A 16633-nucleotide genomic window follows, 5' to 3' on the forward strand; every position below is an offset into this window, starting at 1 on the left:
AGACAGCGTCCTAATGAACACCTGAGGACGGCTGCTTGTGTTGTGGCCGAAACGTCGTGAGAATTTTATAATGTTTTATTTTTATTATTTTATTATTTCCCTTCTACGTGACTTTACCGAAAGATCCAAGAATATTAATCGCTGCAGTCACGAAAGCTTTAAATCGAAATTCAACGTACATATGAAGTGAACTGACAATTACAATGTCGTTTTTTTTAATTCTACCACCTAATAGATGAACATCTATTCAAATGATATTCACATTCGTAAAATTGAGAAGAAAAAACATTCTATTCGGGGGATGGGAGAGAAGTTACTTTGATTCTAGATTTGAAGCTTCCGTGACTGCAAGGATTCATACTCTTAGTTCTTTCGGTAAAGTCACGTAGGTAAAAAATGAAATTAAAATTAATAAAAAAATAACAATAAAATCACGACGTTTTGGAGGCATCACAAGACGAGGCTTGTGTTGTGAAATTAATAAAAAATTAAAACAATAAAATCACGTTTTTATTGTTTTTATTTTTTATTAATTTTAATTTCATTTTTTACTTACGTGACTTTACCGAAAGAACTATGAGTATAAGTTAATTTGAGGAAGTGCTTCTTATCCTTTACTGCAGCCTTGCACCCCTTTGGTTCTCAATCGATAAAAAAAAAATGTAGCGATGTTAATACATACTTAAGTTTGACGAAACAAAGTAGTGGTACTTACGTCCCCGTGATTAATTTGTGTTTCCATGATTATTTACCTTCTAAAGAAATATGGCATGTCTCGCACCCCTGAGAAAGGGCATCTCGCACCCACCTGGTTAAGAACCACTGCTTTAAGGACACAGGGGTAACCAGCGAGCCAGCCATTCATTCATTCCACTGTGCGCGCTCGCACACGGCCACGGCATTTGGCGTGACACAGAGCGCGCGCATTCTCCCCTCCGTGTCCTGGCGGCCGCTCAGCCCACGCGGTGCAGGGCGCAGAGAAGGAAGCGTGAAGACTTCCATTGTCTCTGGGATCTGCCGAGTCTGCGCGCTCGGCACGCGAAGCTGGCGACTCAGCGGCGTTGGCCGCCTCCATAACGCCCGCGCCACTCGCCCAGACCACGCCACGCGGCGCGCGCCCAGAGGCGATACGGGGGAGGGGGGGGGGCACCGCGACCCGCCCCCCGCCCCGACCTCTTCATCACGGCTCACACACCTCTTCACACACACACACCGCGATTAAAGATTGAAATGTACTCCGTGCCGGATTACACTGGTCGACACACTTTTTCTGGCATAAGGTATTCCAACGGGTTTAATGTAATTTTGGGGTGCTGATTCCAAATCTGGCATCAGTTTTTGTCTATCACGTCAGGTTTTTGAGATATCAAATATTGCATTTTCAATTAAAACTGCAGAAGAAAAATATTAAATAAATGTGGATATCTACATAAAATTATATTATTAACATATTATTCTAAAAATACAGCACCATATTTTAACACTAAAGCAGTCACTGACTCGCAACAACTTGCAATCATAAGTGACAGAGTTAATTTCGGGTAAAATCAATTAAAATGGGGTATACCGATAGCATAAAAATGAGATGTGATAGAGCAAATTTGAGATCAGATTTGGAATCAGCACCCTAAATTAGTCTAGAACAGCTGCAAAAGTCCAGGCCAGAAAAAAAAAAGTGTTTTTTTTGTTGACCAGTGATATCCTCGTAGCAAAAGTAGCTGCATATGCTACGGGCCCCGCAGTTTCAAGGGCCCCGCGCTAAATGCTTTCAAGCTATCAATTCCGGATCAGTGATTCTGCACTTGCTCTATTACTATAGTACTATACTGCCTTATACTTTAATGAACGACTGGGTGTTTAAGGTTAGCGATTTGTCTTATTATCTGGCCTTATAACAAATACAATTACTTTACTATGCAAGTAAAAAATCTATGTGTTTTAATATTTACGTGTTTTTATTTTATTTAGACCCCCTTCATAACAAATGCTGCAGGCCCGCACTAGCTTAATCCGGCACTGAATGTACTACAGTTTCGGGTGCCATCACCACGATGCGTATTCCCATTACCAGGGATCGGCAACAAACACACAAACAGAGCCGCGATGCATGTCAGGACGACACGACCGTCACGAAGCAGTTCTTGAAGAAGTCGCACGCTGCTCCAGAGCCGCAAGTTTCAGACCCCTGGCCATTACAAACCACCCCGGTTCCGATGACACGTTACCTACACCAATTAAAAATATCAAAGTAAACTATAAAAAAACGAAACTACGTTTTATTTATATTCTTCGGGTCTTTCGGTAAAATCACGTAGATAGGTTCAAATAATTATAGATTTGAAGTTTTCGTGACTGCAAGGATCCATACTCTTTGGTTTTTTCGGTAAAGTCACGTAGGTGAAAAAAGGAAAACGAAAACAAACAAATTAAATCACGACGTTTCGGAGGCAACACCAGCCCCCGTCTTCAGGTGGAACAGTCACTTGATACAGTAATTTTGCTGTGACTGTTCCACCTGAAGACGGGGGCTTGTGTTGCCTCCGAAACGTCGTAATTTAATGTATTTGTTTTCCTTTTTTAACCTATGTGACTTTACCGAAAAAAACAAAGAGTAAGGTTCAAAGAAAGTAACACAAAAAATCTACGTTTTATTTTACCAGGTAAGGTTGACTGAGCTATATAGCTCTTTTTCAGAAGCGATCTGCCCACAATTTATAGCTCAACCAAGTGGCTTATCACGTGGACATTTAAAGCAGCCAACACACTCTAAACGCGCGATGTTGATTCTAATTTCGAAGCTTTCGTGACTGCAGGAATTACGCTTTGGTTTTTTCGGTAAAGTCACGGAGAAAATAAAATGTATTCTAAATGTTGAGGGAAGAACCAGAAGACCCGGAGAAAATTCTACGCGACGACAAGAAGAACGTGAAAACTCCAAATATACAACAACAGGCGTCAAGGTCTGGATCTAACCCACGTGCCCTTGTATACCTGGCGATGTAGTTAACATCTCCCCGCCGTGGCGGCGTCGCGAGACGGGATGATGGCAAATTGGACGACACTGGCGACAGAACGGTAACCGAAGGCGAGAGCGAGCTCAGTGAGGGCGACCACCGTGGAGATGGAGCGACAAGACCCGTTTACGTGCACGTCAGGGACGGTGATGGCTTTTGTTCGACTTGAGATAAAGCGATGGGTGATGATGACGTTTACCATTATCATCACTATCATCGTACATCACAACGTCTACAGTCAGCCCCAGCTCAAACGCCACGACCACGAAATCACCAACACCACACCGGCACAAGGCTACCACCACTATCACCGGTTGGTGACTCAACCCCTGGCCCCAATGAATAAGTGAATAGGTCAGTTTAACACGTAACAGGCTTTCGCGACCAATATTATTCATAATCAACGTTTTTGGGTTTAGATCGCGTTATTTATAAATGTGTCGTAACCCTCCACCACCCGACACGGCCAATCAGTAAAAAAGTGTCACGTTGACAAAAGACAAATAGTTCACTGCTTTAGCCCACCGGTGTGTTGAAGCGTGAAATTTTTTTTTGTAAATGTTGTGGTTTCACGATTCAACACACCGGTGGGCTAAAGCAGTGAACTATTTGTCTTTTGTCAACGTGACACTTTTTTACTGATTGGCCGTGTCGGGTGGTGGAGGGTTACGACACATTTTTAAATAACGCGATCTAAACCCAAAAACGTTGATTAATGAAGTGAATAGGTGTGGACCGTACCGCAAACACGTCAACGCATTCCGGCCACGGGATGGAGAAGATTCAGCGGCGTGAGTGAGACAAAAGCGGCCGAGCGTGGTTTTGGTCACACCGCCACCTTGTTGTGCGCTGTTGCAGCCTTGATGGGCGATGGCGGATAACACTGATACATTCTACAAGGCCGGACGCTGAGCCAGGAAAACAATGCGCGAAACGAGTGACCTTCGTGACTTCAAGTGGACTCCGGAACAATGGCACAGCCCCGTTTACAAACCCTGTATTCACTTCAACGTTTATATTATTGTTATGTGCCCATTGTTTTCTGAGCCGGTCAGCACTGACGTGTGTACAGTTGTTGTTCTGTATAATGTTATTGCATTATCCGCATGCGTGTCTTGGCGTGCCCTTTTAGATTTGTCGTTTGATTAGACAAAACGATTGTTTTGGAAGGTTTTAAGGAGTCTGTGACAAAATGAGTACTGTACCATACAAAGAAGACACCAACACCTGTTATCCTTATCAAGAGTCTCACCCCCGCCATGAGAATGTGAAATTCGCACCGCAGGCTTTGGGCCACCAACGTAACGTGGCTTTATTGCTCTTATTCTTAGGTTTTTGTCGGTAAAGTAGAAGACGGAAGCTTGTGTTGCCTCCGAAACTTCGTAATTTGTATTTTATTTTACTTTCATTAATTATAATTTTTTTACCTACGTTACTTTACCGAAAAAACCTAAGAATATGAATCCTTGCAGTCACGAAAGATTCAAATCTAGAAATTAATTGCTCTTTTGAACGGTAAGACACTTGAACTCTTCTGCTGATGCTGATCTTGATTAAATATCTGGCTGCGAATCACGCCTGTAAATTGCTGACGGTGCCACGACTCTCCCTCTCTCGCTGGCAGCTCAGACTCTCGGTAATGAGCGTATTGCGAGCTGGCGACGAGCGAGCACACGTCCAGCCATTCAAAATATGCCAGACGCTTCTGAGGGATTCTTTCAACAATCTGAGTCTGGCTCGCGTGCGTAACTTCGTACGGTGACACTGGGCTTATTGTTCACCCTCCTCCTGATAAATAGGCGCAGGAGTTCTCTGGTAGCGGCAGAATAATCATCTCTCTCTCACCTGCTGCGGCCGTTGGCGAGGTCCCTCTTGCATTTCGTTCCACCGCAGCTAAGTTTCTCCAGCCGCAATCCATCCTCTCAGCCACAATGTCTGCGTCTGCAGTGAGTGCAACGGCCGCGAGCTCCAGCTCGTACAGCCAAATGAAGAGCAGCAGCAGCAGCAGCTCCTACAAGGGAGTTAGTGCCGGCCTCGGGTACGCGTCAGGCGGAGGAGCAGCTCTGGGCTACGGTGGAGGGTTAGGTCTGGGCTACGGTGGAGGGGCAGCTCTGGGCTACGGTGGAGGGTTAGGTCTGGGCTACGGTGGAGGGGCAGCTCTGGGCTACGGCGGAGGAGCAGGTCTGGGCTACGGTGGAGGGGCAGCCTTGGGCTACGGTGGAGGTCTTGGTCTGGGCTATGGAGGAGGAGTAGGAGGAGTTGGTCTGGGCTATGGGGCAGTGGGTCTTGGAGGTGGTGGCTACATGCTCCCGGGAGGAGGCGCGGCGGGCCTGATCGGCGGTGGGTTCGGCATCGGGCCCGGCGGCGGGGTCGGCCCCTACGGGAGCCCCGCATTCGCCGCGGGCAAAATGCTGACGGCCGGGGGTCTGTCCGGCACCCTCGTGGGTGTGGGTTCCATCCCGCCCATGGCGTCGCGAGAGGCGGAGAAGAGCACCCTGCAGTTCCTGAACGACCGCTTCGGGGGCTACGTGGAGAAGGTTCGACTCCTGCAGCGGGGAGAACGCGGCGCTCGAGGCGCAGCTCGCCTCCATCACGGGCGGCGCGCCGCTCTCGCCCGACGGGGGGCTCACGGTCAACTACGAGGTCCAGATCACCGAGCTGCGCACCACCATCGAGACGCTCATCCTCGACAAGGTGAACATGGAGATCGAGCTGGACAACATCAGAGCCACTGCCGAGGAGCTCAAAGCCAAGTAAGGTCTCACCCGACAGGCAGTCGCCCACCCGTTTCACCCTGCACCGCTCATTGCTTCGAGGCCTGATGTCTTATCGGCGAAAGTGGCCCTACCTCTGAACATTAGTGAAAAACACTGCTTTTAAAGGGTTGTTCTGGATGAGTGAAGCACTTGTACAGAGGACGTGTGGATGCGTAGTTTCTTAAGAAGCTAAATCATGACCGTAGCTCCTAACTCCAGTAATTTTGGTACATCGCGACATTTCACTGTCACTCTTTGCACTGACCGATGCCCGCTGCCGCCACAGGTTTGAGTTCGAGGCCGGGGTGCGTTACCAGCTGGAGTCTGACATCAGCCTGATGAAGAAGGTACGGCGACAGTCACCGCCAGCGTCGCTCTCACGGCTGTTTTCGGCGTGTGCCCTGCGTGCCGCTCGGCGCGATGTCCGACATTTCGCTCGCTGCACGTGGCAAGAGCTTCCTCGTTTCACCCCTGAGGACATTTCGTGCCGAGGGGAACAGCATACCAAACAACACGCATGGGAATACGGGGGCCGTTACGAGGACTGCAGTGACGGACACACAGTTTGTCTCGCGCTATGATGCCCGGTGGTCCCAGGAAACATGCAATGTTATGCCAACGTTGACATGTGGTTGAGAACGTTGAATAAACGTTGGAGCAACGTTTACTAGGGTGTTCGTGGGGCAATCTTGGACCCGCTGATCAGCGGTGGTGTTGGTCCACTGGGGACCATATGAGAAAATGGATATAGACAATGATATGTACGTAGATGTAGTGAGGTAATAGAAATTTAGATTAAGATATTGATGAAAGCAGAGAGACGAAGCCAAGATGGAGACGAGAGAGATTTCATTGTTTCTTTATGTTGATTAGCTTGCTATGTGTATTCTAATTTTAATCTGAGCTGCTAATTGAGTAAAACACATTTATTTTGTTCATGAATCAGGGGCCCTAAGCCTTTGCATGGTTTGCTTGTGCCCGGCCTCTCCTCCCCCGATGTAGGACATCGAGTTTGCGACCGACACGCGCGTGAACCTGACCACGCGCTACACGGCCCTGACGGACGAGCTGACCTTCCTCAAGAAGACCTATGAAGAGGTAGGCACTGGGTTCAATCCTATCAGTCTCAAATCAACGTTACGGTACTGCCTACCCATCCACACATTGACCAGGGTCAACCCTGCTTAACCATTGAGTTTTAACGAGGAGCAGGTGATCATGATTTTAATTTTGACATTTTTCAGAACACGTGCTCAGATGTGAACAGATCGCCTGGTTCTCCGCTGTTCTCTCCCTCGCAGGAATTCGCCACCTTCCAGACCCGCCTGGGCACCACGGAGGTCTCCAGCGGCTCCATCATCGAGGTCGACACCATCAAGTCGTTCGACCTCATGTCCACCCTCAGCCAAATCCGCTCCGAGTACGAGGTGGTGGCCACCAGAAACCGCGCAGAAGCAGAGGCCTACTACCATAGCAGGGTGAGGTCATCCCCACGGTGACACGAAGCGTCTGGGGGCGATGTGCAGCTCGTGGTCGATCCACTGCTGGATGATGAAGGCCTCCTAATGCTGTGGAGGTTGTTTATAGTTATATATAGACTTCTATATAAGAGTAGTCTTAAACAGATAATAACTTTGAAATATTTTATATTTCTTCTCCGCTGTGCATATTGTCTCTACCATCTTGTATGTATGTTGAACTTCTTTCGCACCGTACATAGTCGACCATGCAAATGTTTGAAACGTCGTATGCGGTCTGCGATGACTTCCTTGTCGAGTTATAATCTCAAACGCCACTTTGTTCTGGCGCCTCGAGATGCACTGCACAGGAGGCTTAGTGGTGTAAACAGAAATGATGGCGGTATCATTTGGATTATCTCTAAACCTAACTCGTCATGTACTCGTTTTATTAAAGCTATCGTCGCAAGAGCAGCACGGAGTTATGAGAGCAAATAACGGGCGAAAAAATACGATACACACACGAACGCGACGCGTATTCTAACCGACAGCTCATCGAAAACATCAACGGGCTGAACAAAGTCTTAAAAATAAATAACAAATATTTTTCTTCTTGGTTCTTTCGGTAAAGTCACGTAGAAGGGAAATAATAAAATAATAAAAATAAAACATTGTAAAATATATTTTCATGCATGAGTGATATATGTATCATTCACAATGCTGTTTTTTTCAGTATACTTGTGTTTTTTTACGTGAATAATTAAATTTGACGCTCGACACAACACAATAAAATTTTGCATTTCTGCAGAATCTCAAAGTGACCGATACCGATTCAGAGACTAGCGTCAACTCGCTGCCGCGCACTGATGCCCAGCACGGCGCCAGAGTCGGCCTCGGCTCTCACGGTGTTAACCGTTCTCCTCTGCGCGCATTTGCAGATAGAAGAGATCCAGGCCGTGACCTCGAAGACCACGGAGGCCATCAACTTCGCCAAGTCGGAGATTGTGTCGGTGACCAAGGATATCCAGATGCACTACTCGGAGCTACAGACACTCCTGTCCCAGGTGCTCGTCTCCAGCACACCGTCCACGCGGTTCTCAGCTTTGCCTACGCTCCACGTGAATTTGTGAATTTGAGTGGCGTATCGTGGACACGTACTTTTTGTCCTACACCAGCGTGGATTTTTTTCTGCAAAAAATTGGTGGGAAAGCGGTGCCTACCAACACATAAATCCTTTCCACCAAACATTTTCACCGCCGTTTGTATGTTTATATACACGTGTACCGGTAAATGTCGGTGGCTTTTGTCCACTTCTTATCAGCCTTAGTGTCACATGCTTCCTAATATACCAGAAAATAAAATCGAGTTAGAGTATCGCCATTTGTAATCACTGCTCTTCAAAATGAACGGGTAAAAACTTTCATAGGTCTTGGTTAAAGGTTAACATTTCATTCAACATGTCCCACAATTTTAGGGCATTTATTTTTTTGGGGGCCCATATATTGAAAAAAAATTACTCGACTATATGTGTGTCAATATTCACCTTACAATCCTTCTGCATTCTTCCAGGATATATAAAGATTCTGATTAGCATTTACATCGGCCACCCACTCGCCTTCGTCTATATTTAATGTAGGCGCTGGTTATTGATTAAAACGGTCGAAAAAAAACTACACGAGCAAATGTGAGCTGTGATGGCGAGTAAAACGAGAACAAATACAATGGCGGTGTAGAACACCAATTGAGATTTGATAGACACAGCGGTAATAGATCAAGAGGAGAATGGATAGAGACTGAAGGAGGCAGTGATGCTGGCGATAGAAACAGAACCTCCGTTCGGCCCAATCCTCGCTAACGAGCTGACGGGAGGGACTCACGTTGCCAAGTTGTGATGGTGCATCGACATCACCGTGGTGTTCCCTCAAGCGCGGTCTCTTCTTCCCCTCACTTGAACGAACGAACCAATAGATGAACGAACTAACACATGAACGAATTCACTGTCGGTCTGACAGAGCTACTCCATGGAGCAGTCCGTGGCTACCTACGAGGCGCGGGCCAGTTCCGAGGTGGCCAGCTACCAGTCCTCTGTGGCCACCATGGAGGTGGCCATCGAGACCGCTCGAATGGACCTGCAGAGGCAGCTGATGGCTTATCAGAGCCTGCTGGACGTCAAGCTTCAGCTGGACGCTGAGATCTCCACCTACAGGAATCTGCTGGAGGGCGAGGCGGCCAGGTGCTGTGGGGAAGCACTTCTCACAACAGAGGGGGGCGGGGGGGGGGGCGGCACGATGACCACACTCACTGCGCGTCACGGTGTTACAACGCTCGCCATCGCAGGAGTGTTACGCTTGCCTGACAGCCGATGCAATGTCCTTGCGTGACAGCGTGTCCGGCATGAAGCTGAGCTCCCTGTCGCTGGGCGGCGGCGGGGTGCACGTGGTGTCGGCAGGGAGCAGCAGCTCGCGCTCTGTCTCCTCCACCCACATGTCCATGTCAGGTGAGCGCGTGAGAGAGAGAGATGACCTGTGGCTCAGTGTGAGCGAGTGAGTGCCTGTCACTCAGGGTGAGTGAGTGAGAGGCAGCATGTGGCTCAGGGTGAGTGAGTGAGTGAGAGGGGTGGCATGTGGCTCGGTGAGTGAGTGAGAGAGAGGACCTGTGGCTCAGTGTGAGTGAGTGAGAGAGGGCCTGACGCTGAGGGTGAGTGAGTGAGAGAGGGCCTATCGCTCAGGGTGAGTGAGTGAGAGAGAGGGGTGGCATGTGGGTCAGTGTGAGCGCGTGAGAGAGATGACATGTGGCTCAGTGTGAGCGAGTGAGTGAGTGAGAGAGGACCTGTCGCTCAGGGTGAGTGAGTGTGTGAGGGCATGTGGCTCAGGGTGAGTGAGTGAGAGGCAGCATGTGACTCAGGGTGAGTGAGTGAGAATTGTTGTGGCTCAGGGCTTGGTGTTTGAACAATCTGAGATGAAAAGGCAGAACTTAAATTCGTGCATGTCAACTTGTGCCGTTGGAACAGCGAGTAGCAAGTCAGCCAGCTTCGCGGCCAGCAGCGCTACCGACATCAAAATCTAAGAGCTCAAGGGGCCTTGAAAACAGGTGAGCCACTCCATGTATTTCTGTGGACATTATATTTGACATCCCTCGTCTACATGTGTAATATATAGCCCTTTGTTAATCCACTGCTGGATGAAGGTCTCCCCACGCTGTGTCGGTCGATGGGGTTGTTTGACCATACTTCACCATACAACGAGAGAGACGTGGCCGGGCGGCTCAGGGGGTTAAAGCACGGAGCCAGCCCTGCTGAGAATCTGGGATCGAACACGGGGCTCGGCTATCCATGATTAAACCAGCTCTTGAGGGTCCCGAGGTGATGGCCTTAGCTTCATCGGCAAAGACTGCACAGGATTGTTTTATTCTGTAGCGCGCGTGCGGGAAAGTGTGCAGTGTTCTTAGTGTGCGGGATACAAAGTTCTCAGAAGTTGTTTCTCCGATATCACCTTCCGCGAGGGCCGTGCTCTAACGTGGGCTGATGCAGTGTTCTGCGAGAACTCCCAATGGATCGGGATTCATCTATTCCGTGTAAACGGCAGAGAATTATGAGATGCGCAACACAAACAACAAAAGAGAAAGTGGCAAGGGTGCTGCGTTTGCCGCAGAGGAAGTGAAAGGGACAGAGGTCACAACCGTACGCGATCGCCGGCAAGCAGAACTTGATCAACCTACCAGTTACAACAAAACACACCGAACATCACCCCCCGGTGTTTGTAAAACGGGAAGAAGACGTACATTTGATTTTTTTTTTCGTCTCAAAATTTAAGTCCCTGTACATTTTTGGAAAATAATATGGATTGTGTACTGCCCTTCTTTTTTTCAGGAAAGTGACGCCCAAGAGAAAAGGATGAAACATAGAATGTGACACCATCTCGATTCGTCACCTCCAGCCCAGGGTTTCTCAAGCTCCGATCCTGCGCACGCGACCTGGGAAGGGTCATCGACGATCACGACGAGTTCTTCACATGCTGCCCCGTGCCCCGTGATTTATAATCATGTCCCACGCGATGGAGAGAGCTCCGATTAAAATGGAGACGGAGATCGTGGTGCACAGTAATGCAGCGCTCTCTACGTCGCGGGGGACGCGTTTAACAACTATCAGGCGCGTGCAGTGCACGATAATTTGTGTTTCAGCGGAGAGGAAAAGTTAACATGCAAAGGCTCGTGGTTTTGGAAAATTACGTTTGAGGAACTTTGTTTGAGGAACTTTGGCCTGGCTATCGTGACACGTTCTCTGTCTGCTCTCTCTACCCGCATAGGTTTGGCTGCAAATGTCATTGGTTGCTTCAAGTTAATACCCCCTCCCCCTTCTCTTTCCCCCGGGCAATGCTTACGTGACGGCGTGCATTCCTCCGGCCTAACGCATGGCCTCTGATGATTCATGCGCAGCCTCGTCCGTAGACTACGCACATGGGTGAGCTACCCTTGCTGATTCTGCTTTGCTGTGGAGTGAATAAACATCACGTGAACCAAAACACGACGACGTCTCCACGCTGTCGTTTTGCTCGGTCGACGTCGGAATCGCGCGTCTTCCACAGCGACGAGCTGTGGATCAAGACAATTCGTCATGGGGTCAATATGTCAGCGGCGCGTTTCGTCTCGTAGGTGATCGTAGCTCACGCGACAGCCCAAGTACGCATCTCATTTAAGGCACGGAGAGCGGATGTGGACCCCGGAGTTGTCGATCGAACAATGTGTCCTATTCGCGAAATATGTGCGTGTAAAAAAGTGTGTATTTATGATTACCGCATTGATATCAGGTGTTGTCAGCGGGGACACCTATTAAGGCTCGACTGGTTAACGAGAAGGTGGTGGTGGTGGTGTTGGGGTAGTGTGGTCCACACCACACTCGATCGCTGTTGGCTTACATTGCTAACTCCCACGCATTTACAGATACTAATTTAATGCTGAGTTGACATAGAGGACGGCCAGAAATGTGTCAGATGCCATCGATGTCGTGCTCGGTGCTTATTGGGGGCCCTGATCATCAGCTAGTTTTGAGACCTGTCCTTTTTTTCAATATTTCAAAAAATACAATTAGAGTGAGATGACAGACGGGACGTAAACAAGAGATACAGATGCAGCCAGATGAGATATCATTGTAGAAAATAATAGAGATGCGGTGAAATGAGAGAAGATGGATCCACACGTCACAGAGATGACAGGTGAATTGCCATTTTACGTCGCTTAACCTAAGACGTCCATTAGAATCAAGAATCATTATTTTGAATTCGAGCCGATATTTCATCCAACGCTCTGCGTTCCTGAATCAGAGTCCAACTGGAGCCGCTTGAAGATCCGAGCATGTGCTTGGCCGAGTGCTCGCCACTCGCTTCATCCCACGGTCCGATGAGGCCGGTTGGCTGCGTGCCGCGCGAAAGAAGTCCAACGCACAGCAACACAGATCACATGTAAGGTCGCCCATCTCGCCGGGCAAGCCCCGCTTCACCGAGTGCCGAGTTCGCGTTACGCGCCGCTGCTGCTGCAGCTGCGTGCGTGCGCGTCTGGAAACCTCCTCGTGAACACGCGCACGCAACCTCGCCCCTCGCCCCATCACCACAATCTGGAGGCCAGACACGCGACGGCGCGGTGAGGACAATCAGCAGATGCTCTGATGGAAATAAACACGCCAGGCGATGTTACGTAACGGCGCAACGAGTTGACGCCCAGAGCGAGATAGCCATCGACGTTTGACGCAAATGTGTGTCCCGCCGGACTGCGGTTGAACACCATGTGCAAGTGCGCACGCAAGCACGGGTGTGTGCGTTTATGTGGTTATGTGTTTATGTGGTTATGTGTTTATGTGGTCGCGTATGTACTTATGTTTACGTTGTGTATGTGTGTTTATGTGTGTGTGGGAAGCGGTGGCGTAGCGGTGAGCGCGCTGCGCTACGAACCCTGGGACCCCAGGTCGATCCAGCTCACGGCCAACACCGGTGGCGATTGTTTGAACTCGTCCTGGGCGTCCCCTAGGTCGACTCAGCCTCAAATGAGTACCTAGAGCGGTGTGTAAACATGCCCACTAGGGAGACAGCGGCGACCCGGCGTGGTGCTGGCCATCCACTTCCTCGTGTGCCGTGTCGGCCTTCATAGGTGCTCGCTAACAGCACTTGCCCCAATAGTCTGTTCAGGCTATTACGGGAGATATTTTATTTTTGTAAGCCAGCTGTGTGGGGAGCGGTGGCGCAGCGGTTAGTGCACTGAAAGTGATATCTCTGAATGGAGGGGTCAATGGAGCTTATTCGATGGAGGTCCCTTTGAGATGAATGTACCGTACAGCCCTTCATCAATCCGGTGCTGGATGAACGCTTCCCCATATAATGTTTGGTCATGGGGGTTGTTTGACCATACTTTATCACGCTGGCTAGTGTAGGCTGCTCAAGAGGGGGTTGTCCAAGACCAGTTAAGATATCACTCGCCGCTAATAATGTGAGTCACACTCACTGGATTCACAGCAAAATGCGTTCGTTTAGACTAAGTACATTCAAACCCTGCCATTGTCTACCAGTGCAGGTGGACACACATCAATGCAATTTATACAGGAAAGCCTCAATAAGTCTCAAGGCTCTTTTAGAAAGGTCATGCATGAGAATGTTTGGCCAGTTTCATTTTAGGGAGTGTTATCATTTTGGGAGGAAACAGCGGCGCTTGTAGATAACCGCTCCGCGTTTAAGGGGAAAATCTAAACGTAAACCGCATACATAAAGGTACTCATTATCATCATCACCACGTGTGAAATTGTAATGTTGAAACTGTGACCCATGGCTTGAACGTACACCTAGAAGACAAATAAATAAAATGTGTTCAAAGAAACTGGCCGGGTGGGCTCCGTGGCTTAGAGCATTGAGCTGGTACAACTTTTGGTGTCCTGGGTGTCATCCAAGCCGTGATTAGACTGAATTAACATTCTTAGTTAGTCGATAACCTCAACCAAGTCACCATTGCACAAACAGCTCCACCACTTACCACGTGGGAAATGTATTTAACATTTGAATTGTAAATAAGTAAAAACTATTGGCCCAAACAAACCGCGAAAGGGATTTTTTGTTTGACTAATCTCTACGTTACAGGGTCACGAAGGGGGAACACGTGGGCAGAGTGTGACCCCAGTCAAAGTTCATAACTGTCACCTGTTCAATTTCCATCTCGGGCCAACGGCTGAGACCACGGATATTGTACTTCAACGAACATTCCATAGTGGCTCGATTCAGCAATACCAGGAAAGGGTTTGCCACAACTCCACCGTTGGAGTACATTTCCCTTTACTTAGAAACGCGCGTGTTCAGTATCAGCGAGAACAATCCGAAACGCCGTTGAGGGAATGATGTTGGCACGCCACATCCATATCACCTTACTTTGTTATTATAGGAATATAGGCGACAACGTTGTAGATGGGATGACTATGGATAGACGTACCCTGTACTCAAGTGGGAGGATGATTGTTGCTGATAATTATCCCGACTCCATGCCAGTCTACTCGCAGAATTTTGAAAAAAAAACATCGAGTGAGAAATTAAGCGCTGGAATCACATCAACCTCCGTGAAGCTTCAATGAGCATAGATGACCACCACAATCCGTGTCTTTATTGTTGACTCTTGCATAGCCCACACATGCAAGACAATGACAATAACAACCATGTAAATGCATAAAGCATCCTAATAGAACATGATTTATTTAATGCGCTATCAAGAACGACCATTGCCCTCAGCGTCACCTATTATGTATATTCGTTTTAGGCCACGCACTGTATTATTGAAATGTTTTTTTGTTATTTCAATACAACAACAAACAATCCCAAGATGCTACAATTGGCTCCTTCACAACAGGGGCCCATCGACATGGCACGGGAAGGCCTTCATCCAGCAGTGGATTGAATAAAATCTGTAAAATTAACTTAATTAAACGCATTGCAGGTGTACGGATTACACGAAAGGGGTTCTGATGTCTCCATAGAAAACAATTAGTTGCATTAAATCATTAATTCGTACATTAAAACACACCGTCTGTTGTGATATCGCTTTGGCAGCGGTGCAATGGCACGAATAAGGATAAATTATTATTAATAATTATCAACACATTCGTTAGTGACACGGGGCCTTAACGGGGGGGGGGGGGAGTAAGTGGCGACGTTTCGAGCAATGGCCCTTCTTCATGGCAAAATAAATAACGCCTCCTTCCCATACGTCTCTCCACATCGTGTGTTTTCACACAAGCAACCTAAACACTGTACCGGTTTCGACATCCAGTGTCTCGTCAGCAGATTCGGGCCCGCTTAAGACAATGCCGGCAAAAACTGCCCGATGTTGATGTTCATCGGCAAGTTCGACACAGGGCTATGAAATACACAACACACTTTCATTAAGCGACATTGTGGAGAATGTTACAATGCCTTAGACGGGGACACGACACGACTCAGGCCTAGAGATTACCCATAACTATCACTCGCAAGGTATACGAGTGGGCAATACGGATTGCCCAAATGCGTCTCCTGTCGTTCTAAAGGGGATTTTGATTCGATAGGATCCGTGACAGTCGCGACCACCAGAAGCTCCTCGGCGCCGCTGCCGGGGGGAACGGCCTGTTCGATGTTCATTATTTATATTATTAGGGTTTTCGGTAAAGTCACGTAGGTAAAAAATTACAGCTATCGTGCTGTGACGGTTCCACCTGAAGACGGAAGCTTGTGTTGCCTCCGAGACGTCGTGATTTTTATTTTATTTTTATTTTACTTTTATTAATTTTATTTTTTTACCTACGTGACTTTACCGAAAAAACCTAAGAATATGAATCCTTGCAGTCACGAAAGCTTCATATCTAGAATTAAGTTAATTATTTACTTGGTGGCCGCTGCTTGAGTAAACAAAAGGATGATAATGCTTTACCCCGAGCTGTCATACTTTGATGGTGCATTGTCTTTGAGTTGTGCGCCTTTTGGCGTCATCTGGTCCAACACCATGTGAGACTAGGCTCTAAGAAAAGCTTTCTCGGGTGTAGACCAATCAACTTCAAGGACAGTGCATACATCATCAGAGTTATGTTTTTTGTTTGCATTATGACTGCAGGTATTGTGGTCGATGCAAACATGACTCCTTGTAAAAAAAAGGTGTCAGTTTTGTTGCCAGATAGAAGGGTAAAAAAACAATTATCATATTTTTTTTACTGGCAAATGAGGTTCCAATGGTGTAAACAAAAGGCGTTGGGACGCGGTCGAGTTGCGGTCGCGGTATCAGTCCGGCACACACCACCCCCCGGATTCCGTAAACACGAGCGCGCCCAAAAACGGGAGGCAGTGCAGGCTACAAATGGAGCAGCTTCCCCTTCCTAAATCAGAGCGAGAGAGCGAGAGAGGCGAACAGAGGC

The 16633-nt window shown here is 48.0% G+C and overlaps 1 protein-coding gene across 1 annotated transcript; it reads left to right on the forward strand.

Annotated features, from left to right (window-relative positions):
* The first annotated feature begins 4851 nt into the window (after positions 1-4851).
* On the forward strand, positions 4852-11747 carry LOC144727045 (thread biopolymer filament subunit gamma-like). Its single transcript, XM_078605830.1, is given in 10 exon segments — positions 4852-5569; positions 5571-5767; positions 6057-6117; positions 6773-6868; positions 7072-7248; positions 8166-8291; positions 9240-9460; positions 9612-9724; positions 10238-10317; positions 11096-11747. Coding segments are annotated over 9 exon segments (1671 nt in total). The 5' UTR covers positions 4852-4945; the 3' UTR covers positions 10294-10317; positions 11096-11747.
* Positions 11748-16633: the final 4886 nt, after the last annotated feature.

The sequence above is a fragment of the Lampetra planeri genome, chromosome 2 (assembly GCF_965212315.1).
Source record: "Lampetra planeri chromosome 2, kcLamPlan1.2.h2, whole genome shotgun sequence".
Classification (NCBI taxonomy): domain Eukaryota; kingdom Metazoa; phylum Chordata; class Hyperoartia; order Petromyzontiformes; family Petromyzontidae; genus Lampetra; species Lampetra planeri.